At 44.9% G+C, this 22636-nt stretch overlaps 13 protein-coding genes across 13 annotated transcripts in view; 4 read left to right on the top strand and 9 right to left on the bottom strand.

Annotated features, from left to right (window-relative positions):
- Positions 1 to 1940, top strand: part of CYBJADRAFT_189857 (uncharacterized protein) — a gene marked incomplete at its 5' end in the record, with an annotated part of 4926 nt that extends 2986 nt beyond the window's left edge. Inside the window, 2 exons of the mRNA XM_020217357.1 lie at positions 25 to 722; positions 1164 to 1940. Of these exons, the coding sequence (XP_020071069.1) occupies positions 25 to 722; positions 1164 to 1721 (1256 nt within the window). The 3' untranslated portion in view covers positions 1722 to 1940. The remainder of the gene's footprint in view (positions 1 to 24; positions 723 to 1163) is intronic.
- A 1865-nt stretch (positions 1941 to 3805) lies between these two features.
- Positions 3806 to 4975, top strand: CYBJADRAFT_172787 (nucleotide-diphospho-sugar transferase; the record flags this gene model as incomplete). The annotated part of the gene is made up of 1 exon (XM_020216396.1): positions 3806 to 4975. One exon carries the CDS (start codon positions 3806 to 3808, stop codon positions 4973 to 4975), a length of 1170 nt encoding a protein of 389 aa, XP_020071068.1.
- CYBJADRAFT_167411 (glycosyltransferase family 15 protein) lies at positions 4686 to 6660 on the bottom strand. The gene has a single exon (XM_020214890.1). The coding sequence runs from the start codon at positions 6288 to 6290 to the stop codon at positions 5067 to 5069; it is 1224 nt and encodes a 407-aa protein (XP_020071067.1). The 5' UTR covers positions 6291 to 6660; the 3' UTR covers positions 4686 to 5066.
- Positions 6634 to 7199, top strand: CYBJADRAFT_167410 (uncharacterized protein). The gene has a single exon (XM_020214889.1). It carries the CDS (start codon positions 6645 to 6647, stop codon positions 6849 to 6851), a length of 207 nt encoding a protein of 68 aa, XP_020071066.1. The 5' UTR covers positions 6634 to 6644; the 3' UTR covers positions 6852 to 7199.
- A 285-nt stretch (positions 7200 to 7484) lies between these two features.
- LDH1 (triacylglycerol lipase) lies at positions 7485 to 8425 on the top strand (the record flags this gene model as incomplete). Its single annotated transcript, XM_020213674.1, has 2 exons — positions 7485 to 8354; positions 8408 to 8425. 2 exons carry the CDS (start codon positions 7485 to 7487, stop codon positions 8423 to 8425), a joined length of 888 nt encoding a protein of 295 aa, XP_020071065.1.
- Positions 8426 to 8628: 203 nt separating this feature from the next.
- CYBJADRAFT_120520 (phosphoglycerate mutase family protein) lies at positions 8629 to 9297 on the bottom strand (the record flags this gene model as incomplete). The annotated part of the gene is made up of 1 exon (XM_020212325.1): positions 8629 to 9297. A coding segment is annotated over one exon (669 nt), but the record flags the coding sequence as incomplete, so codon positions are not given.
- A 522-nt stretch (positions 9298 to 9819) lies between these two features.
- CYBJADRAFT_172783 (uncharacterized protein) lies at positions 9820 to 11604 on the bottom strand (the record flags this gene model as incomplete). Its single annotated transcript, XM_020216395.1, has 1 exon — positions 9820 to 11604. The coding sequence occupies one exon, from the start codon at positions 11602 to 11604 to the stop codon at positions 9820 to 9822; it is 1785 nt and encodes a 594-aa protein (XP_020071063.1).
- Positions 11605 to 12974: 1370 nt separating this feature from the next.
- On the bottom strand, positions 12975 to 13348 carry MIN7 (Min7p). The gene has a single exon (XM_020217955.1). The coding sequence runs from the start codon at positions 13250 to 13252 to the stop codon at positions 13055 to 13057; it is 198 nt and encodes a 65-aa protein (XP_020071062.1). The 5' UTR covers positions 13253 to 13348; the 3' UTR covers positions 12975 to 13054.
- Positions 13349 to 14287: 939 nt separating this feature from the next.
- On the bottom strand, positions 14288 to 14794 carry MIF2 (Mif2p; the record flags this gene model as incomplete). Its single annotated transcript, XM_020212646.1, has 1 exon — positions 14288 to 14794. A coding segment is annotated over one exon (507 nt), but the record flags the coding sequence as incomplete, so codon positions are not given.
- Positions 14795 to 17615: 2821 nt separating this feature from the next.
- Positions 17616 to 18431, bottom strand: ATG5 (Atg5p; the record flags this gene model as incomplete). The annotated part of the gene is made up of 2 exons (XM_020216394.1): positions 17616 to 18305; positions 18357 to 18431. 2 exons carry the CDS (start codon positions 18429 to 18431, stop codon positions 17616 to 17618), a joined length of 765 nt encoding a protein of 254 aa, XP_020071060.1.
- A 162-nt stretch (positions 18432 to 18593) lies between these two features.
- Positions 18594 to 18923, bottom strand: CUE2 (Cue2p; the record flags this gene model as incomplete). Its single annotated transcript, XM_020212669.1, has 1 exon — positions 18594 to 18923. The coding sequence occupies one exon, from the start codon at positions 18921 to 18923 to the stop codon at positions 18594 to 18596; it is 330 nt and encodes a 109-aa protein (XP_020071059.1).
- A 1054-nt stretch (positions 18924 to 19977) lies between these two features.
- Positions 19978 to 21281, bottom strand: MFM1 (Mfm1p). Its single transcript, XM_020214888.1, has one exon. The coding sequence runs from the start codon at positions 21153 to 21155 to the stop codon at positions 20037 to 20039; it is 1119 nt and encodes a 372-aa protein (XP_020071058.1). The 5' UTR covers positions 21156 to 21281; the 3' UTR covers positions 19978 to 20036.
- A 228-nt stretch (positions 21282 to 21509) lies between these two features.
- On the bottom strand, positions 21510 to 22421 carry SUI2 (translation initiation factor eIF2 subunit alpha; the record flags this gene model as incomplete). The annotated part of the gene is made up of 1 exon (XM_020212655.1): positions 21510 to 22421. One exon carries the CDS (start codon positions 22419 to 22421, stop codon positions 21510 to 21512), a length of 912 nt encoding a protein of 303 aa, XP_020071057.1.
- Positions 22422 to 22636: the final 215 nt, after the last annotated feature.

The raw sequence follows: 22636 nt of genomic DNA, 5'->3' as shown, positions 1-22636 counted from the left end.
AGACTTCTGAAGAAACCTCTGAAGAGACTTCTGAGGAGACATCTGCTGAATCATCTGAGGAGACTTCTGATGAGACTTCTGAGGAAACATCTGAGGAAACATCTGAGGAGACTTCTGAGGAAACATCAGAGGAGACCATTGACTCTACCACTGACTCTACCACTGACTCTACCACTGACTCTACCATTACTTCTTTAGACTCCACATCGAGTGACATTACATCTGAGAACCCAACAGAAACTCCTTCTGAATCTATCGCAGCTCCTGAATTCACAGGTTCCTTTGAAGATGGAAGCCCTCTCTGGCTTTTGAACATTCCAGGATCACTCGGACCATGGACCTCTGTTGAGGTGATAGTGACAAAGAATGGTACCGATAATGATGGATTTGTTTATGTACAAGCCTCAGCATACGTTGATGGACAGGATAGTGACTCAGCAGATATCGATCTTACCTCCAGCGTGGTTACAATCGTCTTCGACAGCGAGATATCATCCACCAGTGTGCTCTCCTTTGAGATAGAAGGTGAGGTTACTGCTGACAATGTTTGGACATCGTTCGTTCACATAGTTATAACCACTCCTGATGGAAAGAAGCTGGTGAAGAGAGCTGAGTTGGTCTTTGATTTGGAAGCTACTATCACAGGTACTGCTTCTCTCTCATCTGAATCTTCTGAGGCTTCTGAGGCTTCTGAGGCTTCTGAGGCTTCTGAGGCTTCTGAGGTTTCTGAATCCACAGATGCTGCCTCTGAGTCCTCCTCTGCTGCTTCTGATAACGAATCAGTCACTTCTGAGAGTATCACAATAACTTCAACCACAACAACTGATGATATTTCTACTACAGTTGTTACCGTTACCTCCTGTGATGACGATTCTTGTGTCACCAAAGACGTCACTACCGGTGTTACTGTTGTCACCACTACAGAACATGGAGTAGTGACCTCCTACACCACTTACTGTCCAATCAGCACAAAGACTGAGACTGAGAGTAACTTGAGCACCACAGTTGTCACTATTACTTCCTGTGAAGATGCTGTTTGCACTGAGGTGCCAGTAACCACTGGTGTTACCGTTATTACAACCACAGACAACGGTGTGGTAACATCATATACCACATACTGTCCAATTCCTGAAACAGAGACTGCAACTGAGACTCAAGTGGAGGAAGTGAGAACTACTACTGTCGTTGTTACTTCTTGTGAGGACGACATCTGCACAGAGGTTCCAGTTACCACCACCACTGTTATCACTGTAACCTCTGCTGAAGGAACCTTGGGTACAGAGACTGCTGCAGGCAACACTGTGACTGGTGATGAAGTTGTCGAAACCGATGTTACTTCGAAGACAACTGTGACTGCTACTGTTACCGGTACTGCTAACAACCAAGAGGGCTCTGTCGATACAGCCACTGCTGCTGAAAACCAAGAGGGCTCTGTCGATACAGCCACTGCTGCTGACAACCAAGAGGGCTCTGTCGATACAGCCACTGCTGCTGACAACCAAGAGGGATCCACCTCCACTGTTGATTCCGAGAACATCGTTGAATCCAATGGTTCTACAACTGTTACATACCTTGGATCTGAGACTACTGAGGGTTCTGCAGGTTCTGAAACATCTGGCTCAGATACTACAGCTGTATCTATCACAACATTTGAAGGCTCTGCAAACAAGTTGTCCAACACACTTGGTGCTATAATGGTCTTAGGTCTATTGGCGTTGTGAATTTGAGGGCATGTCACTGCTCGTCTTGATCGTATTTCTTGATCGCATTTCTTTATTGTTTTCGTTTCTATGTTCATTATAACTGTTCAAAACTCAGTTACAACTGCTTTCGGTTGACATTGAGAGAACAGTACTGTATTTTAACTGACTTCGGTTGAAATTGAGTAAAAAGTATGGTGTTTTAACTGACTTCGGTTGAAACTTAGAAAGACGTTCCTGTTTTTTTACATATCTCTAATTTATCTTCAAGTTTTGCTTCTTTTTTTCATCTACAAATGCTTATAAACATATCTACCTATACGTTCCAACAGCAATCTATGATACTCAAGTTACCTCTGATCTACAATGGTCTGTTCATCATCATTCACCTCAGCAGAGCATAAATTCGATGACATGCCAATCTCCCCGCTTAGTCCACAATACTAATGTCTAATAAAGGCTAGGTCAGACCCAGTGCATTAGTTCCTTTTGGTACAACATCTGTAAGGCATTTACATAAAGAAGAATCAGCTGTAACTGAGCGACCGGAGTTGGTATAACTAAAGTGCTATCCTCTATATACTGTATACCCTATAGTGGAGGTGTCTGGATGTTTTGAGACCTTTGACGGCATCAGTTAGGGGTTTGCATAGTAAAGTGCATGTTTAAAGTACTAAGAACTATTTGAAGAATGATTTTGTTTCAGTATTAATAGATTTCTGTTAATTATGAATGTTATAGTATGAATATTAATTAATTTGTACAATCTTTTATGAAATATTCAAAAATGATGCGGGTTCATTTTACATCAGAATTATTGATGGGAGAAAGGTGAAAATTACAAGCAACAATTATTATTCAATTACTAACTCAACAACGTTAATACAGCAGAATTATCACTTGAATTGAGGCTCTATTTACAGTCGAAAGCATTGTGACACTGTTCGTACGATTTCCTGCTAACAAAGTAGCTTCACTTTCATGAAAGCACATTTCCTATATATAACAATCAACTGATATACGTAAATCAAATACACAAACCTGCCTGAAAACAAGGGTCTGCACAACGTTTGCAGCTCATATTGAAACGAAGAACCAAGACTGAATCTAGCGAGCAGAGCTTATCGTTACATCTGTCTATCAATCAAATGTCTGTAATATTCCCAGTTAAACACAGTAATTTTTACAGTTAAACACAGCAATTTTTACAGTTAAACACACTGAACTAGATTGGTAACACGCTGGACAAAATGGGTACTCTTTCACCTGTCGACTCCGTACTTCAAAAGCAAGAACAGTTCCCCTTTCATTTGCCTTTCCTTCACAGTTTAGACGACATAGCTTGATTCCACTATACCACTTTGACCCATTCGCCTTGGAGCATAGTCTTCACAAAGGACCAGGAGCGTGTAGGACCTACGGCACTAGAATCATAGCAAAGCAATTAATCTACTCCCACTGCTTGGTCTGTCAGTGTCACTTTCCTTCTGAATCCAACGGACACACCCTCAATCTTCTGACCAAGAACTTCTACGCTGTATGGCACGCTAAGCAAAGATGACCGTAGTGTCCACACCGCCACCAACTGTACTTTCCACAAGCCTCCCTTGAGGTGCCTTTTCGGATATCTAATAAGGCATAAAAAACACCCAAGTTTTCCCTTCTGGCACGAGGCCGACATAATAGGTGAGAATCCCCAATATACAGCACCTCCAAAGCCAATGAAGCACCAAGCAAGTGAGCCCTTGTAATAAGAAGAGATCAACAGACCATACAACTGTTCAATTGCTTATTATATCGTTTTTTTTGTTGATATATCATCGTGATATTAATTAATTCATAGACGCACCTCGGCGCACCATTATGTCTACCGCAATTTTATACTTGACGACCCACATACAGCACACACACAGTAATAAACACCCCCAGGAATGCAGGGAATGGATAAATTAGTTCCAAGTTTCCATGGGTTTGAACGTTTGAAAAGATTGTAGTATGTAACTGAGACTGAGCTGGAAGATAAACACAAGAGCAGGAAAAGGAGCATACAGATGTATGGCAGGAAAACTAGAAGAAGTACTGTAACACTCTGTGTGGTTGCACTGATGTGCCTCATAACTCTGATCAAGGGTACACATAGGCCTAGGCTCATATCGTTGGTTGATGACACGTCAATTAATAAGGTGAATGCGGGCACTGAGCAGCTAGGCGGAGGGAGAGTGTTGACACATTCTGATAAACAGTTCGGAATCAAGTCGAAACCTATTGGTGGTGGGTCCAACGGTGTATTCATAACTGTTATGGAATCGTCACAGGTTTTCCCAATGCTTGAGACACTAGTCGCTTATGAATCGAGGTTTAACCATAGATATCACTATGATTGGGTAATCTTCTCAGATAGGGCATTGCCTCTGCACATGAAACGACAGGCACAGTTCCTGACCTCGGGCAAGGTCAAGTTCTCCATGATTGATAGAAGTCATTGGTCGTTCCCCAAAGGTGTTGATGCTGAGAGGGCATACGCATGGAGGGGGAGGATGGAAGCACTTCATCTAACAGAGGGTAATTATATGGATTCTCGTCATAGAAGTAGATTCCTGAGTGGTGTTCTGCAGAATTTGGAGGAGCTGTCTTCTTACGATTATTACTGGCTAGTGGAGCCAGGCTCAGCATTAACGTGTGATATAAACTACGATGTTTTCCAATTCATGAAACAAGAAGGGAAAAGATTTAGCTTTATAGCAGCAGAACGTGGTGATGATAGAAGGGCACCATCGATTTTCAACAAAACGTTGGAATTTATACAGGAATTCCCAGAACTGATACCAAGCGATAATGGAACGTCATTCGTCAATATGAATACAGAATTGGACAACCTTCAGCAGAATTATCATTGTGAATTCTGGTCTCAGAATGAAATCGGAGACTTAAACTGGCTAAGGTCCAAGGAATACATGAAGTTCTACAGCTATTTAGAATCAACTGGTGGCTTTTATTTGGAGAATTGGACAGATGCGATGTTCAAGACCTTAGCTTCTTCAATACTGCTACCTCCAAAACAGGTGCATTGGTTTAACGATATAGGGTATACGTTTCACGGGAAGGAAGTGTGTCCAAGTGATCAACTGAGCAGAGAAGTATTGAGATGTTCTTGTGATAAAAGTAAAAGTGTTACATGGAATCCGAAGAGGTACTGCATGCACAAGTACTTCATAATCAATCATTACGAAAGGCCGGAAGATTGGAGAGACCATTTGAATAGAGGTGTGTCATAAGGAGAAAGCAGGGGCGAGAGATGGCTCAGTGAGAAGGAAAAAGAGAAATATATGTAGTATTGTCACGATATAAAATATTCCAGAGTAGGACTCATGCAAACTTTTCCCAGTTTTCTGGTTTTTGCATTCTGTTAACATCGTAGTACTTCAAACCACATGAATAACCCTTAAAAGTGAAGTCATCAGCAGGGTTACACATACATTTATGTTTCAATCTGTATTCATCTTCAATAGGACAACTGTGGAATGGAGGATGGAAGTAACCGACATCCGTGAAAAAGTGAAGTTCTTCACGATCCAGGAACAAAGCAGCAGCGATGGAATGAACTGGAGCATCACCCCAACGTTCGTAAAAGAATCCGCCCGCGTGATCCAAAAAGTCAAAGTAGTCGGAATAAGCCTGACCTCTCCAGAAGTCCAAGGAACCAACCTCAAAGTTCGACCAGAAGTGACAGAGGTTATAACTTGCACCACCATCATCAGAGATGAAGTCCAGCATATTGTTCTTGTGAATATGTTGAGGGTATTTCTCCATGAATTGTTTAGTAGTGGACCACAAGGTCTCAATGGTGGCCTGGTATTCATGTAATGAGATTGTAAAACCGTACTTCTTGTTGTTGTCCTTCATGAATTGGAAGATGTCATAGTCGATATCACAGTAAAGTTTGATATCAGGTTCGACACGCCAGTAGTATTCATAGTCTTGCAACAATGGATGTCTGTAGAAGAACCCAGATTCGTAACGACACATAAATCTGTAGGAGATGGAATCACCATAGATAATCTTGTTCTTCTTCATGTCTTCTCTAACCTGGGCAGCTTTGTCCAAATCAATCCATTCTGGGAATGACCATTGTTCTTTTGAAATCTCACCATATTTGGTTGTTCCTGAGACCAATGCAGTGGTAGTACGTTTGAACTCTTCGGAGAAAGGTTCATCGTTCAAAAACACCCAATCATAACCATACTTCTTGTTGAAACGATCTTCAACAAGTCTGATGGAGCCAACCAAGGACCACAAGTCTCTGTTTCTTGCCAACGAGACAAAAGTCGCCTTAACGGTACCCTTTTGGGCTTGTTTCTTCAAACCCTTTTCATTGATGGTGTTTGTAATCACACCTTGACCAATTTGTTGTTTAACCTGAACTTTGCTCTCAGAGTAGGAGGCACCTGAAGAGGAGGACGGAACAACCCCTCCAACGGAACCGGTATAGGTGGTTGTGCTTCCTCTTGAGAGAATGAACACGGTAAAGATCAGTACAACGGCAACCGCCGAGAACCTTAACAGACGAGGATCAACACGGATGTTCACCATACTTGTAGATGAATTATGGTTCAAACAGGACTAAACGCAGCACAAGACACAGTCCAAGGAAAATCAATTATCCGTCACAGAAAGTAATAGCACCCACAACAACACGTTATTCAAGCAACAGTCGAGGATGAACAGTAGAGGATGGACAGTAGACCCTTGAAGTATTGAAAGCAGTGTACACCTGGCAGATTCAACCAAAGAAAAGGGAATGACAGAGAGAGAGAGCATTAATGACAGCAAAAGAAAAAACACGTCGCCCAACTCTGGAGAGGTGGATATGTGTCCCTAACAATTTGAATTCTTCTCTCTCAGACGCGACGGGACTGGGAAGTGGTCAGAGAATGGGGACTCGGAATGGGGGACTCGGAATGGGAGACTGGCACTGGTGGACTCGGAGTGGGGGACTCGGAATGGGAGACTTGCACTGGTGGACTGGCACTGGTGGACTCGGAGTGGGGGACTCGGAGTGGGGGACTTGCACTGGGGGACTCGGACTCGGACTTTGCGATGTTTGTGCTCAAGCCCCTCCAGCACCAAAACAACCATCCGCCAATGTTATAGTGGCTGTTGTTGGTCCATAGCTCGAGCCCCAGGTGAAGCAGAGCCTTCATAGGACCCTCGAGTCGCATTGTCGAACACCACAAGGACAAGTCGGAGCGTTAGCACGAGCCCACAGATTGCAACAGCACGGAGCGGCTATACTACACCGATAACCAGTGATCACGCCGGGGAGGCTCACAGGGTAAAGCGCCACGTACAGTGTCTTAGTACGTGGACAATTCTCGGGTCTTTACACGCTGCCATTGAAACGTGTTCACTAGACCAGGCTTAGCACCAGCGATGTGTCCGTGATCAGTTATCATTCATTGTATGAGGGTACACTGCCGCTGTTGTTGTTGTTGTTGTTGTGGTTGTTTACATAGCCGCATGCAGAGGTGTGAAGATGAAACGCGTCAAAATGGATGGACTGACCCAGTAAATGTGGACAAGCCCACACCTGGACACCAGACCAAGTCTCTGGTACGGGCCACATATACCAGATGGGCTGGGTGGTCACGTGACATTGGCACACACACATCCGCACACCAACTGATATGTGCTACATCTGTCTCAACACCGCGTAGAGTACACCAATCTCCAGTTGCTTAACCCTTGCTTTGAGGTACCCATAAGGAGCTGGAAACCACAGAGAGAATGTCCATTGAACAGTACAAGGCATTGGCTGTCCAGGAGGAATCATATCCCGACTCCTTTGTATCGTTGGTGCAGCACTATTGGGCAGCACTGGTTTCATCTACGAGAAGAACTCCATTGGAGCAATTACTCTTTGATGACGATGAAACGTTCAAGGCCCCCTTAACCACAAAGTACGGTCAATATATCCATTTGGAGGATGTAGGGGATGTGTTTACGCTGGATATTCCACACCCTACGAAGGACAATGACGTCCCCATAGTTGTATTCATCCATGGGCTAGGTGGTAATCTACAACAGTTTGACTACCAAATTGAAGAGTTTTCACAGTTTGCCCATATCGTTGCATTGGACCTACCAGGAAGCGGACACAGCGTGAATTATGAAAAGGATAAGTTTAAACTGACACTGGAGAACTTTGCCAATGTCGTTGAATCCATATTGAAGAGATTGAACTGTTACGATAAGAAGATCATTCTTGTGGGCCATTCTTACGGTACTCAAGTGTGTATCAAGTTGTGCAATTCTTTACCACAAGTAGTAACCACAGTTTTCTTAGCACCTCCAAAGATTGGCTTCAAGAGAACCAGATGGCAGACCTATATCCTACAATTCTTCCTACAGTTCCCATGGGCTTTTAACATCTTTAGAAAATTGGATAGAGTCAACAACATCGAGTCCCATTCCTTAAAGAGACTGTTTGCAAAGGATACAACAGCCTCAGATTTCATCAAGTTCAAACAGTTCAAGTTCAACATCTCAACCAATTCTGAGAATGTGCTAACCCATGCGCTGAGTTGGGTCCCCCTGACTGTTGAGGAAATCTTGGAGATGTACTCCCAATTGACAAAGAACAATGCACAGTTGGTGGTATTAGACGGTGCACAGGATGCAGTGACACATAACGGGGGTGCTACTTATAGAGACTTGTTGGGCTCTAGAGTTGAATACATCGAATTAGAAAACACAGGTCATAATATGCCCATGGAACAACCAAATCAGATTAACGAGATACTCAAACATGTTTTCTTACAGTGTGATTCCAGATTATCCAAAGACCATGTTGAGTGATTTCATTTTTTATTATCTTGCCTTATCTTATACTATTATTATTATTATTATTATTACCACCATGCTGCTGTGCTTTGATAACGATTGGTAGCATCTGACCTGGTTGAAGTTTATATGACGGGTGCTTCAGGTATTTCAAGAGTCTCTTGATAAATTTCGCATGAGAAGTTACAGAGATCACTGTTGATTCATCGTTGTTGAACAGGCCATTCAGGAAATGCTCAACTCTACTGTCAACATGCCACTTGGGCTCTCTTCTGTCACTTTCCCAGAGATCATCAAACTCCCTAAAGCCATCTTCAAATTCCAAGTTGGGATAATTATCTCTGATCCATGACTTGTTATGTCTTTCATAGCACGTATAGACACCGTACCTCTCCCTAAGACTCTCAACGATCAACCCTGATTGTGATGGTCCCCACGTGAGTTCATGTGTGTGTAACGTCCTCTGTAAAGGGGAGATGTAGTGGCTTCTCGGCAGAGGTGCCCCTTTCTCAATCTCTTCAACCCATTTAGTAGAGAGGTCTCGCACTTGCGATAACCCATCCTTCGTCAAGGAATCGTCAAACAGAGTGATGCCATCATAGCTGTCTTCAACACCAACGGTTTTCCAGCGATCATCACCGACTCTTTCCTTTATGACGTTATGCCATGCCTCGCCGTGTCTTTGCAAGAATAACAACTTGTAATGAACACCACGCTCAGTGTCTTGCTCCAGAGTATCAAGCAATGAGGACCATGTGTACTCTGGCAAGAGTCCAAAGTTGGTCAGCTCGGTGGTTGTGGCACAGGAATTTGCGTACTGAACAAAGTATTCCATTGCGCTGTAGTCCCATGATGACTGGAGACGTAACAGCCATCCACTTAGGAGGTATAACGGTGGGATCATCTTGAAGGCTTTGCAACAAAAGGCAACAAGAGAGATTGGCCTATGAGAGAGAAATCGGCTTCCAATAAATACCTAATACCGGCATAGCTACCGTAGTGGTGATGGCATAAAAGAGATATATGCAGGTATTATGTACTTCACGCACGTGCCCTGTTTCACACTGTTATCTATTCCACGAATCAACACCAGTTCAAGCGCAATAGTAGACAACGGCTACGTTGTATACACACGTTGTAAGAAGATATATGGAAAGCTCTACAGACAAAGACTTCATTGCAGCCATTGTGATTGAGATCAATAGGTTGGTAACTGACGCAAGGTCTGCTGTGGTCTGCGCACCAGTTTGCATGTAGAGAGGATCCATCATGTACAGAATCACATCAGGAACAGTGCCATGCCCATGATACATAGGGAAAATCCGGATAGTCTTACAGCAGATCCTTCAAAGGCTGTTGAAATGACTGGGGTAGCGGCGGAGGAAGTTGTGCCATTGGATGGGAGCTCAGTATAGCTATCAGTGCCAAGTTCGTTATTAGTAGGGAAAGAACCCGAGTTTGTCTGAGCATTGTTATTCTCAACAACACCATCTTCAACTGGGAGAGATGTCACTGTGGTTGAAGTTTCTGGACAGTAGGTGGTGTATACTGTGTCTGTTGAGAGAATCGTGGAGTTGACAGTTGTAACGTCATCGCCAGTTATACTTGTGTTGTTTGCGAAGCCCACAGAGCTTATGTCAAAACCAGAGTGCGATTCATTCGTCGAGTCTCGGGTGATAGTCGAAGAGAGGTGATAAACAATCACCTCTCGTTTGGAGAGTCTTCCACTGTCAAGAGTATTGACTGAAATACGGGCGTTGGAAGTCCAACTTGAACCACTCGTGATTTCACCCACTATCTGCACAGCGACGGAACCGGAAAGTGGTTCAGACCAGGAGATCTCAACGGTTTCCCCCGTGATTGCTACTTCAGATGGGGTGTGATGATTGTCATCTCCAACAGATGTGAATCTGAAGTCTCCAGTTGAGTTTCCCTTTGATAGCACGATGTCGACACTAAATGATGAAAGTTCAGTGACTGAAACTGACCATAGTAGTAACCCATCTTCTAAAGTTCCTGAAAATTGAACATCAGGATTTAAAATTGGAGAAGGAATCGTCAGTGAACTAGACAGAGCAGTTGAAGTGGAATCTCCACCTGAATTGATGGTTGAATTAGGAAACAGTGAGGTGTAGACTGCGGTGGTGAGGTTAAGAGCTGATGAGTGTGTTGATGAGGGTGCCAGGGATGATGATACAGAGCTGTCTTCAACAAGCGTCTGTGACACTGAAGATTGTTCAGAGATCGATGATGAGGTTGGAATGATAGAGTCAGCACTAGATGTCTCCGTTGGAGCTTGAGAAGTGCTTTCAGTTGAGATATCACTGTAAGACTCCGTGGTGGAGTCAATGGAGTCAGTAGAATCAATGGAGTCAGTGGAGTCAGTAGCAACAGTAGAATCAGTAGGCTCTTCTTTAGACGACTCAGTAGAATGGTCAGAGAAACTGTCCTCTTCAGTTAACGATGATCTAATTGTTTCTGTCGAAACAACCCCAGAAGATTCTACAGATTTGGTAGAATATTCAACAGAGGTGAGCGACGACGAGGATGTAACTGTGGACTCAACAGTCGACTCGGAAGGTATAGCTGACTGAGAAGGCGTAGCTGACTCAGAAGGAATGATTGACTCAGAAGGAATGATTGACTCAGAAGATGTGACAGACTCAGAAGAAGCCCCAGTGGACGTCTCAACAGTTGAGAAGGTGTTAGTCGATGTACAACCACCAGTAAAGTCACAAGCATTTATACCGGTGTCCATGGAATAACTGTCTGTCAAAGTTGTTGAGCATCTCAAGGTGCCAGTAGGCTCAGTGGATAATGTGGAGCACTCTTGCAAAGCTGAGGAGACGTATGGCCCATAGTATTTCCATAAGGTCCAACCACAGTCCATGCATGCAGGATAATGCCTATTGAAGCTTGAACCAGAGGCACAGAGACAGTCATGATCGTATGGACCAGCATAGTTATTCTCCTTGTTTTGAGAACAAGCTATACCATCTAGAATCAAAAACCCACAGGCAGCATGACAGGTGATGGAAGCACACATATCACCTGGGGCAGCCATAGCAAGGGCATCAGGGAAGGCATCGGGAAAAGCTTCTGCTAAAGCTTCTGGAAAGGCATCAGCTAAAGCTTCTGCAAAAGCTCCAGCGTTAGCTGAATGGCTCAGCAAGGACAAAGAGAGAAGTATCAAGCGAGCGAATCTCATCAGAGGCGCAAAAGAGAGCTAAAGTTGTAACGAACGTCAGCATGGAAGTGCCAGTTGTGCACAACTAATCATAACCAGGAATTGGAGCGTTTTATAACCATTCATTAGAGAGTGGTGGAAAAAAGCACAAGAAGGTGGGATGCCTAGGACCGCTAAACACCGTTATCCACCCATCCTTGTTCACAGAATGTACAATGTACACCTTTATTCTTTTTCTTCTCCATACCCTTGTCGCTGCCCACTATAAATTATAAGGTGGTGATCAACATGAAGTGACTCTCTACACTGAGCATACTGCTCGGTAACCGTAGACGATCTACTTCCTGTCGGGTGTATCACCTTTGACATCACGTTCACCAATGCTGTACACACTTTCTTACACGTGTGCGAGGGTGACTGCGTGTTGTGATATAAGCACCCGAAGGTATGTAATAACAGCCACCGTCAGTGATTGGGCTGTGTTCTTTTGACCTTCCAAGTGCCTGGCAGTTCTCTATTCTCTCAAGGGCTGTGGAAGGAGCATAGGGGAGCGTTGGCCTGAGTAGGAAGTCCACAGAAGGCCCCAACCTCTAGAGCTTTACATAATACTCATAGCTGGCGGCACTATAGACGTACAGTAACATCACCAGGGTAGCACCACCAGGGTAGCACCACCACGGTAGCACCACAGGATCTCTGAATGAGTCGCAGCAGCACGCACCACCTCCACTGCTGGATTCCCAGACATCTCCACCGAGTGTCTCACGCACCAAAGGGCTGAACGTATCCACTACCAAACGATAACGAACTGAAGCTCTTCTATCTAATCAGTGAAATCAAAACATTCAGCTCGCCTGCGTTTTCCCTTTTCAGCGATACGCCAGAACCCATCACCACGACACTCACAACATTACCCAATCAGGATAATTTCCGTTTTTGTACAATAACACTCATTTCTTCCGCCATCTCTCAACGGAACGCCATAGCCAGCCGGAACTACGCACACTATACGCTTGCGTAGCATAGAACAGTGTAAATTAAAATGTGTGTGTATATAAATACAAATCCAAATATACCAAAAAAAGAAACCTTTGAGCCTTCACATAGATGGGAGAGACGTAGGTGCCAGCCCTCTCCGCCCTCTCTCGTTTGACCACGATCCATCATCGAAAGTCGTCAACCCTTATACCATTAAACCACCTTTATATTCAGTACACACGACACATCCCGCATACGTTAGCGAAGAACAGAATAACAAGCACACAGTGCCAGAGCTAGTGCCAGTGCCAGCGCAAGATCTGGCGCCAGGCAGTAGAGAATGACGTGCTTATATTCTCACCAGCGTGGTGTGGGCTAGTCGACTGTTTGTGCTCACCTTCACCCCGTCAAAGTGCTGCTTCAATGGTAAGAGGAATGGTAGCGTCAACCCTAAGGAGACGTATGCGAGCATAAACACCGGCTGCACCGAGCGACGTGGTGCTTGTGTGTATCTGAAGTTGCCGAAGTTGATTCTTGAAGCTTGCATTGGTGTTTGATTGGTATTTCCGCGATACTCTGTGTATTCCTCACGGCGTACTTCATCGATACCTGGAGATTACTCTCGCTATATATACGTCTGATTTGCCTTGGAAAGGGAATTATGAGTCGATGCGTGTCTTTTGTGCCACACTGCGGTATCACGCGCAAGAGCAGGCGATGGGCGGCCCAAACGAGCGAAATCAGCCACAAGACGCAGGAAAAAGTGGGTCGACTTTTTTTTTTGTTTTGAGTGAGTAGGCACAAAATTTGTTGTGTTTTGGGCATTGCACCGCGGGCCGTCGCCGTAGGATGTGGCGAGGTGAGGAAATGTCCGGGTTTATGCAGCTTTGGGAAAAGCGCCAGACACGTGACAGACACGATTTCGCGTTGAGTTTCGTGTTTATTTTTACGTCTCGGGTGTTTTTCGTGTTTATGTCAACAGTGCCAAAACCAGAAAGACAAGCAATTATGGAGGGGAGGGGGGCAGAGAGGTGGAAAAAGGGTGTACATACACGTACACCCTGCTCGTTTAGGCCAGATGGACATTTAGGAAGGATTTTACGTACAAATGGGGACATATGAAGCATCGTTTAGAGAGCTGAGGACTTCTGGTTGCTATGTAAAAAACATCCATCGTTTAACCGTTTAGAGGGTAAGGAAAAAAAGGAGGCGGAGGGGAGGGAATCCTCACAAGGCACATATGTGCATAGAACCTACGTACATGTTGAACTAAACGAATATGGACCTTGCGCATGTTACAAAGTACATACACCACCATATCCAGGTTAGAGGATGTGGCTCTATACAGCTTAAACAACTCTTGTACCTGTTTTGGACATTGGCACAAAGTAAGCAACAGAAACACGTCATTGACCAGAAAAAGCACACACCTCCAAACATGTATACAACACACTAGAACTCGACCCACCAAAGGTGAAACCATAACAACGGCAAAAGAGGTAAAAGAACAATGTTCAAAAATAGTACCCATGGTAAAGTGTGCGAAATATACAACCAGTAGCGAATTTGGGGTGTGCTTCATTCATTCGTCCCATTCTGCTTCTTGACCTCTGGTTTGAACAAAGAACAATGTTGCATCTTTCTTTCCCTTATTCTCAAACTGGTAAAAATTACCCATGGGAACTTCAAGCGAGCAACCTTTCTTTATGAGGAATATAGAACCACTGAGTGTTACTTCTAATATACCGCTAACACAGTAAAAGACGAAATAGGTTGTATCTGTACTCTTCAAACTCTTCATCCCACCTGGTGGTATTGACATCATCCCGGTGGCAATGAATTCACGGTTCTTATCAAATAAAATTGCCAATTTGAAATTATCAGTACCATCAACTATAGGGTTTGAATATGCTTCGGTTCCAGGTGCCCATGCAATAAGCCTATTACTTCTAGCGTCTGAACCATGGCCCTCAAAAGTGTCCACTTTAAGAAACCCTTGTCTGATCCATTCGGATCCATTCACTTCACCATTGCCAACGGCCAACTCATCATCATCTTCATCATCTTCATCATCAGAGTTATGACGGGAAGTGAGTCTTGAAAGAGAAGGACGTCTGGATGTTAATGAACGTACAGTGGGTCTCTTTGAGTTTCTACCTCTGATATGACTAGGTGGTCTAGATGAAGACCTTGATGGGGCTCTGGATCTCACAAACTCCCTAGGAGGATTCACACGGATAATCTCCGATAATGAAGGGAGACGTTCGCCCGGTTTCTTAACGAAAACTTCACGCTCGTTTCTCCAGAATGCCAATGGAGGAACACGTACACGATCCGAGCGTCTAAGTGAAGGAGAATGCGGACGTGATGAGGACCTCGATATCTGTTCCTTCCTAAGGGTCTCAACATCTATACGACGTTCCTTGGAAACTGGAGAAAGTGATGGTGAAAGGGGTTGTTCTTTACGTGATCTTTCTCTTCCACGTTTATGGCTAATTGATTCTTCCTGTACTCCTTCATAATCTTCATCGTCATCGGCAGGTGGTATCACCTTTCTTGGTCTTCCACGTTTACCGGGTACTTTAACTGTTTTCTCCTTCGTATTTGATTTTTTAACTGTTGATTTCTTGTCTTCGGGATTCTTTCTTGGTCTCCCTCTTTTTCTCTTCACTGGAGCTTCAACTGGTTTCGAATTTGCAGCTTCGAAATCAACATCCACAGAGTCACTCACTTCATCGTCACCATCATGATAGACTCTGTGCTTATTATTAATATTACTGCTTAGTTTTGTGGTTCTATCACGGTCATTTGTAGCAATTGATCTGGAAATCTTCGAGATCATTCTCGATGAAATTGTACTCGTTTCACTTGGCCTTACTTGTAGTGGACTGTATAACTTTGAAGGTCCGTTCCTCTGGGGCGAGAGCATCGGAGGAGTAATGGTACCTGTACCTTTACCTGTCTGCGTTCTTCTCCTGGATTCGGAGCGTACTGTAGTGTTTCTCTCGAGCTCTCGTTGTCTCTGTGATAAGGATTTCCCAGACTCCTCATCGCTATCACTTACAAATAGTTTCTGCCCTCTAACAGTATTCAACCGTGGATCTATATTAGGGTACTCGGAGTTCCGTAGCAGCGGTGAAGGAGACTGATTAACATCGGCCTCAATGGGAAGCATGTCATCGTCATGAAACGACATGTCAAAATTAGGACTTGACGTTTGATCCATAGGCTGTGTTGGCTGTGTGAAGACATCTATGTCGTTCACCTCACGAATACTTCTACGAGATTCGTCGTCGATATCCATAGATCCAGATCCCAATGCCCTTGTTGACTCTTGAGGTTCCGGGTTTTCCAAGGCATCATCGAAAACATCATCATCATCGGTCTGGTTACTTTTCAAAAGACTTCTCCCTATCGAGCTCGATCTGTTCAAAGGAGATCGTAATAGACCCCCTTCCCTCGGCGATACATCATTAAACGTCATCTTAGCACTTGTAGCGGCGTCTTTGGCACCACCTCTATTAGCAGATAGCTTTGCCTCTTTGGTAACTAGCGTCCTCTCATCGTCGTCCTGGAAGAAATCATCCAAGTCCTCCATGTTGTGCTCATCTCTACGGACGTTCGACTTCACTGTGAGCCCAGTCTTGCGCGACTTGACGCCAATTTCAGTGAAATTCATCGATTGTTATCTTCTATATCACACGCTATGGGATCAACTTGTGTGGGCGGCAAGGAAAACAGACTGATTGACGATGAAGTCTTCCCCACGTGGTACACGTTGAGTGGAATAAAGTAAGATACAATGGGTGAGTAGGTCTTTGGCCACAATCAGTGTTGAGCCGCCGTGATTTGTTGAAGAAGTAAACAAATGAACAAGTCTTTTTTTCCCTTTGTTTATGTTTTTGTTTACTTTTTTTTCTCTGTGCTAAAAAACGTCCCAGGAAGATTGAAAACCGGGGCAACCGTGAGATGTCCGGATGTAATACCAAAAGGGTAATTTCCAAATCCGGGAGTTTTATACATTTTATCTCCCTTCACCGGTATGCTATATAGCGAGGTTGTTATACACCACGAGGTTTTTATTTAATATTAGATATTATACATATGTGATTGCTGTTGTTATAATGGGTAGCAATGGTTGAGCCAAAGCAGCAAGAACGACGTGCAACTGGTGTCTCAGTTCAGGTGTAATTGAGCTCTGTGATCATTTGTAGTGCTCTCAATATCCAGTACAGCAGCCTGTGCTAACAATCAGGTTCCTTCTGTAGTTGAGAGAAGAACCTCTGTTGATGGATGCACTATAGCACTTGGTATTTTGTTGTTTTCTTCTCTGAAGCATGGAAAGCTCGATGGCTCTAGTTCTGGGTTTCTTGATGCGCTTTCCAAGTAGGAAGATCACCGTCAAGGCACTCTCTTGAGCGATTATAGAGCTCGCAGGCAAAGCCTAAAGACAGGGCCAAGTTCACAATTGGGACACATACAGTCCCAGAGAAGCATGAATTCATCATAAGTGCTGAAATTTGGGCTCAATAGCCCAGTGGAAAGCATCCAGTGACCCTCTCTCGTTCCCGGTTATTGGATGAATCACCTCTTCGGAAAGACATGCTGTAGTTCAAATACTCATCTCGATAGCTACTTATTCGTCCATTTAACGGAGGTAGAAGATGGTTAATAACGTAATGGAGTAGTGACTAATGACTATTCAAGCCAGTGCCCTGCTCAATGGATAAGTGGCTTCTATCCATACCTGTCCAGGCCCACTACTGCATTGCAAGCCACACCATTGGAGTATTTTTGCCCGTCACACTATTCACTTCTTTAGTAATCAACTTGACAATTCCACAGGGGATATATTTGTTCATAGAGACATCCCCATGTGCTTTGCTCAGGCCGTCGAGTTCAATGGCCTACTAACTTTCACCTTCAGCTTTACTTTCAGCATCCGAAAGATTGGGCTTCACGATAACACAGAGGTGAAGGAAACCATCCACATAGACACACTCTCTGTATAGATCGTCTACTGGACACTGTAGAGGGGGCTCTACTCCATGGAGCACCACTGATACCTGGTCGTTGTTTCTCCATCTCTTCATGTCAAACAGTTCAGGTATCAATTCACACATGGCCTCTCCAAGGGTTTGTCCATGCCACTGCACCACTTTATCCAGCTTAGAATCGTTCAAATACAGCCTGATTGGTATTCTCTTGAACTGCAAGTGTAATTTGGCGAACATTCGAAACCAAGTGGTCTGGTTGTGCGTTACAACACTATGCCAAAACGTTAACGAATCATCCCTGGATAACGACATCATCTGTTTGCTGTTGCCGTTATGGATATAGCATGCCTCCTTCATCTGGTTGCACCAGTACGATTCAACGTCAGTCAGTGGTAGGATATACTCCGGGTACTCATCTGCCTTGGTCCCACACGACAACCTCCACGGCGAGGTTCCCTGCATCAAGTCGTACAGCACACCAATGGGCTTATTCCACGCCACTGGAACGTCATCCTCCGTGTACAGGAAGCTCACCTCGTCGTTGAAGTAACTGGAAAGCAATTGGAAGTACAACGGGAAGTAGGAGTTCCTAAAGACCCTCAGCTGACATCATGTTAATACCTCAGTTCCTTGCTCCCGAAAGACCTGACTTACATAGCACTCAGTACCACGGTATGATACAATACAGTTGATGGACCCTTCCCACACTTTCCTGGCTATCTCAGACATCGAGCACTACGTCAATTGATGACTCGAATGCTTCAATAAGGGTATTTGATCTATGATCAATTCTACGTATCCGGAGCAACACTAAAGGCTGGTTGCCAGGGCGAAAATTTCCCAATTGGGCATTATGTCTTCAGCTTGCATATACACAGGCAACCAACACCTTCACACTGCTCTTTTGTTACCGTAGACGACAAAGTACGACGACTCTTCGTCGTATTGCCATGGCCCGCTCATGAGCATTCTCCCCACGAGCTTCTTCAGTTTGGGGATGCCTGCGTCGCTGTGGATTCCACGGCCCGTGACGATGGTCAAGGGCTCAACGTGCCTGGCCTTGATGGTGGAGCCCTCGGTGCCATGCCTGCCTCTTTCACGTAGCTCTTCATCCCACCAGTGCTGTAGCACTAGTGGCACCGTCTTCTTGACAGTGGCCATGTGGAACCCGTGGAGGTCCAGTTTGTTTGTCTTGAGTGCGTTGTTGATGGCCTGCTTCATCAGCACAGCCTGGTGCTCGTCCACGCCAACATCACCGGGATTAATGCCGGTGTTGTGTCGTATTCCCACTTGTGTGCCGTCATGAGGAGTCCAATTGCTGCTCTGTAGTGCTTGTCTATTCCTCGTGTTCTTCAGTTTCTTCTCAACGGGTTGGAATTGGCCTGCTGGTTGCTCTGCAACCTTTGCATAGTCCATGACGTGGGCTTTATCAGTGTCAGATGATGGAACTGTCTCTGTAACACACCTGAGATGGGTTGTCAGCTCCACGGCATCGTTCTCCAGGAGGAAAATGGCCATTCTGATTACTCTGGAGACATCGCCTCGACAGAATATTAACATCTTGATGTAGAAATTCCAGTGTATAGTGACGAGCTTCTCATCGCTAAACACCAGCTCAGCTAGTTCCTTCACCTCTGGGCTCATCTCCTTGAAGATATACGGTGTAGGACCACTGCCAGGCTTCTTCTCCATCCTTGGAGGCTCTCTTGTCGTGTAGCTCGTCTGCACTCTGGGCGTCCGTGCGTTTTTCGTGATGCTCAGTGGCATCTCCTTGTGCGGGCTCTCATTATGGTATTTCGTCATATCTTTCTCATAGGCTTCACAGTACTCCACGATGATCTGTATCAACGCCTTTGCACCAGTCTCATCCTTGTTGAGCTCAATATATCTCATGACACTGTCTTTGGAGTAGCCACTGAGCTCCACCACTTGGTCACATATGCGGTCGTTTTCGTCTTGAACCAATGAGGTCTCGTTCAACAGCCCTTCGCATGCCTTTTCAATATCACCTTCACTCTCCAGGATATGTCTCTCTGCGAGTTGGTACGAAACGTCTGGAAACATCTCCAAGAGGGCACACACCCTCCAATCAACATCCATGGCTAATGCTGGCTTGTTGTTGATGAAGCTTGTGGGAAGGCTTGCCAGTGATGAGCACGTTGTTCCCAGAAAAATTTTTCTTCGAGGTACACTACGGGCTCATCATCGTCATCATCATCATCATCATCACCAAAATACATCATATGTAGGCCAATTACAACAGGAGAAAATTAAATAGCTCATTATATCATATATAAAACCACGGGTGACTCATCGAAGCAGACTCTCGAATGGCTAGAACTTCTCCCTCACAGATTTGTAGTGGTCCATCATGGTCACTTTCTGCAGTCTTCGTAGATGCTTTGAGCTGTAGGCAAAGAGGAAAGCCATTGGAGCCATGGTGAGAATCACAACAAGCGGGAATCCATAGTGGTCCTCTTCTATAAAGTTCTCCAGGTTCATTCCGTAGGCCGAGGCAGCAAACATGCCAGCCCCAAGACTTAACAGTCCAATGGAGAACTTCAACCCTAGCAGCATCAATTGGTTTCTGTTCGAATCCAAGATGATGTTTATGATCTCCTCTGTCGTACGCACGTTAGCTATCACACTGTTGATCGTCTGGACTATCTCATCGCTATGCTTGTAGTACGATTCCAGCAGCATCTCAACCTCGGCATGGTCATCGACAGAGTGTGGTTTGTTGTTGAGAGTGTCTGTCAAGTACATCTCTGCTAGATCGTCGTCGTTATCCAGCAGTTCATCAATCACATCCCTGATGAGCGTGGCCTTCTGAGCAAAGGTCGATATCTTCTTATTCTGAATGAGAAGAAACCTCAGCTTGTCACTTGTCACGTCCTGCTCTAGTTCGCTCAGGATGCCTTTTGTCACCGTGGTGTGCACCTTCATCTCTGCGTCCAGGTTAGTCATAGCACTAACCAGCACGGCCTCGAGTGCTCTCATCTCGTACGCCAGTGACGAGTCTGTCGTGCTCTTCAGCTTGGTTTCAATCTCCGAAATCAGCTGAGATTGAGCCCTGCTTGAACGTAGACTCATATCGTCAAAGAGAATCACCGTGTCGGCCTTGATGAGACACCGGATGTACAGCATGTTGATCAGTATCGAGTCCCTTCTTACGGAGATCGACGGCGCAATCTCAACGCTATGGTTCGTCTTGTCAATCTTTCTCAAGTCTCTTGGGAACAGCCCGTACTCGGAGATCAGCGTTGATCTCTTCACATCCTTCGAAGATGCAATCAAGTCCCCTTTGTCGTTGAACACTGTGCACCTCAGCGAGGCTGATTCAGGCAGCATGTGGTTCCTGTGCATCAAGTTCTTCTCCAGTAGCAGCGAGGTGTAGTCAGATCTGTTGAACGGGGACGAGGTCATCGCTCTTCGAGCCATTCCATTGCTCATTGTATTACGTAGGAGTTGCCGTATAGAAGGCGATGTACACAGTGGACGTACACAGCTTGTGAATGGACTCATCATCTTCAGCTGTCTGAATTGAGCCAATGAACTCAGCTAAGAAAGACGTTTAGTGCTTGCTCCAATGTTGAGGAAGAGCATCAACGGTTTGCGAAGTAGTAAAGTAATATATGGAGAGGAAAAAATGCTAGCATTTCCCGAATGAGTAATTACCTAAATAGGCAATTGCCCGAATAGGCAATTACAAGGGCATCTCAATACTGGGCCTATACGTATGGGAATATATGGGGATTTACTGCTATTAAAGAGTAGTACACACTTTCTAAACCTATAAATCTTGCTTCATTCCTCGTCACTCTCCTCCTCAGAGCCTTCAGAGTCGCCTTCAACCTCCTTGCTACGTTCCATGAGAGCTTGGAGCTCGGCATCTTCAGTAGCAGTGACAGCCTTTGGAGCCATTGTGACGGTTGCAGAACCACTGTAGGCGGTGATCTTCTCCTCGATGACCTCCAATGCCTTTGTCAAAAGATCGATACCTTGTTGCTTGTTCAAAGCCTGTGTAGAGATGACGTACAATGGGGCAGCAACCAGCTTCACCTTGACCTGCATCTGCTCGGTGCTCAGGGCCTCTGCAGCCCTGAGGGCCTCCTTGATTGCATCTATACCCTCATAGCCAAAGCATGATACCTCCACATCGGCACGGATCTTTGTGGGTTGTGGAGTCAGACGGCGTGCGATGTAGGACTTGAGCTCGTCCAACACCTCCTTCGAAGGTGGGACGATGCCGTCCCAGACGGAGTCGTCTGTGATGGAGATCTTGAAGGCATCGTAGGCATGGCCATACTTCTTACTCAATGGCCATCCGATTGTTTGGTAGAGGGTTTCCAGTGGCAAGCCGAATTTCTCAGCACAGTGTCTCAACACAGAGTGGGCAGCCTTAGATTTCGTATATTTCTCTTCACATTTCTGAACGTCTTCAGAACTGACACGACGCTTGGACAGATCGATATAACCCTTCTCCTTATCAACTCTCAGCACAACAACAACCTCGTTCTTTCCAACTCTGATCAGCTTTTGGATGGATCTAATACGTCTTCTGGACAACTCGGAGAGCAAAACCATACCTTCGATGTTGTCGTACTCGAGAAGCTTGACATAAGCACCCATCTCGGCGATCTGTTGCACGTTGACCATCACAACATCGTCAACTTCAGGATACTTGTTCTCGTAGAATCTGCAGCTTGAAGTACTCATCTTGACACCGTTCTCCTTGTTCAGTTCAAACTTGTTGTTCCACTGCAAACTCTTGCTGGTTTTTGGTTTGTTGACGGAGGAATTTTTCAGCGATGGACAAAGCAAAAAAATACCGAAAATTGCAATGATTACATAAGCAAGTCACGTGATACACCGATTACATAAGCAAATGTAGACAAATGTCCACATTAGGAAAATATCCGCTTTCGGAATCG

This window comes from Cyberlindnera jadinii (assembly GCF_001661405.1).
Source record: "Cyberlindnera jadinii NRRL Y-1542 unplaced genomic scaffold CYBJAscaffold_5, whole genome shotgun sequence".
Taxonomy (NCBI): domain Eukaryota; kingdom Fungi; phylum Ascomycota; class Saccharomycetes; order Phaffomycetales; family Wickerhamomycetaceae; genus Williopsis; species Williopsis jadinii.
This window is presented reverse-complemented; position numbering and strand designations above follow the sequence as displayed.

Bases quoted from the DNA above. Each gene is read 5' to 3' on its own strand.
- CYBJADRAFT_167411 (XM_020214890.1), bottom strand. From the start codon at position 6,290: ATGGTGAACATCCGTGTTGATCCTCGTCTGTTAAGGTTCTCGGCGGTT.
- CYBJADRAFT_167410 (XM_020214889.1), top strand. From the start codon at position 6,645: ATGGGGGACTCGGAATGGGAGACTGGCACTGGTGGACTCGGAGTGGGG.
- MIN7 (XM_020217955.1), bottom strand. From the start codon at position 13,252: ATGCAAGCTTCAAGAATCAACTTCGGCAACTTCAGATACACACAAGCA.
- MFM1 (XM_020214888.1), bottom strand. From the start codon at position 21,155: ATGAGCAATGGAATGGCTCGAAGAGCGATGACCTCGTCCCCGTTCAAC.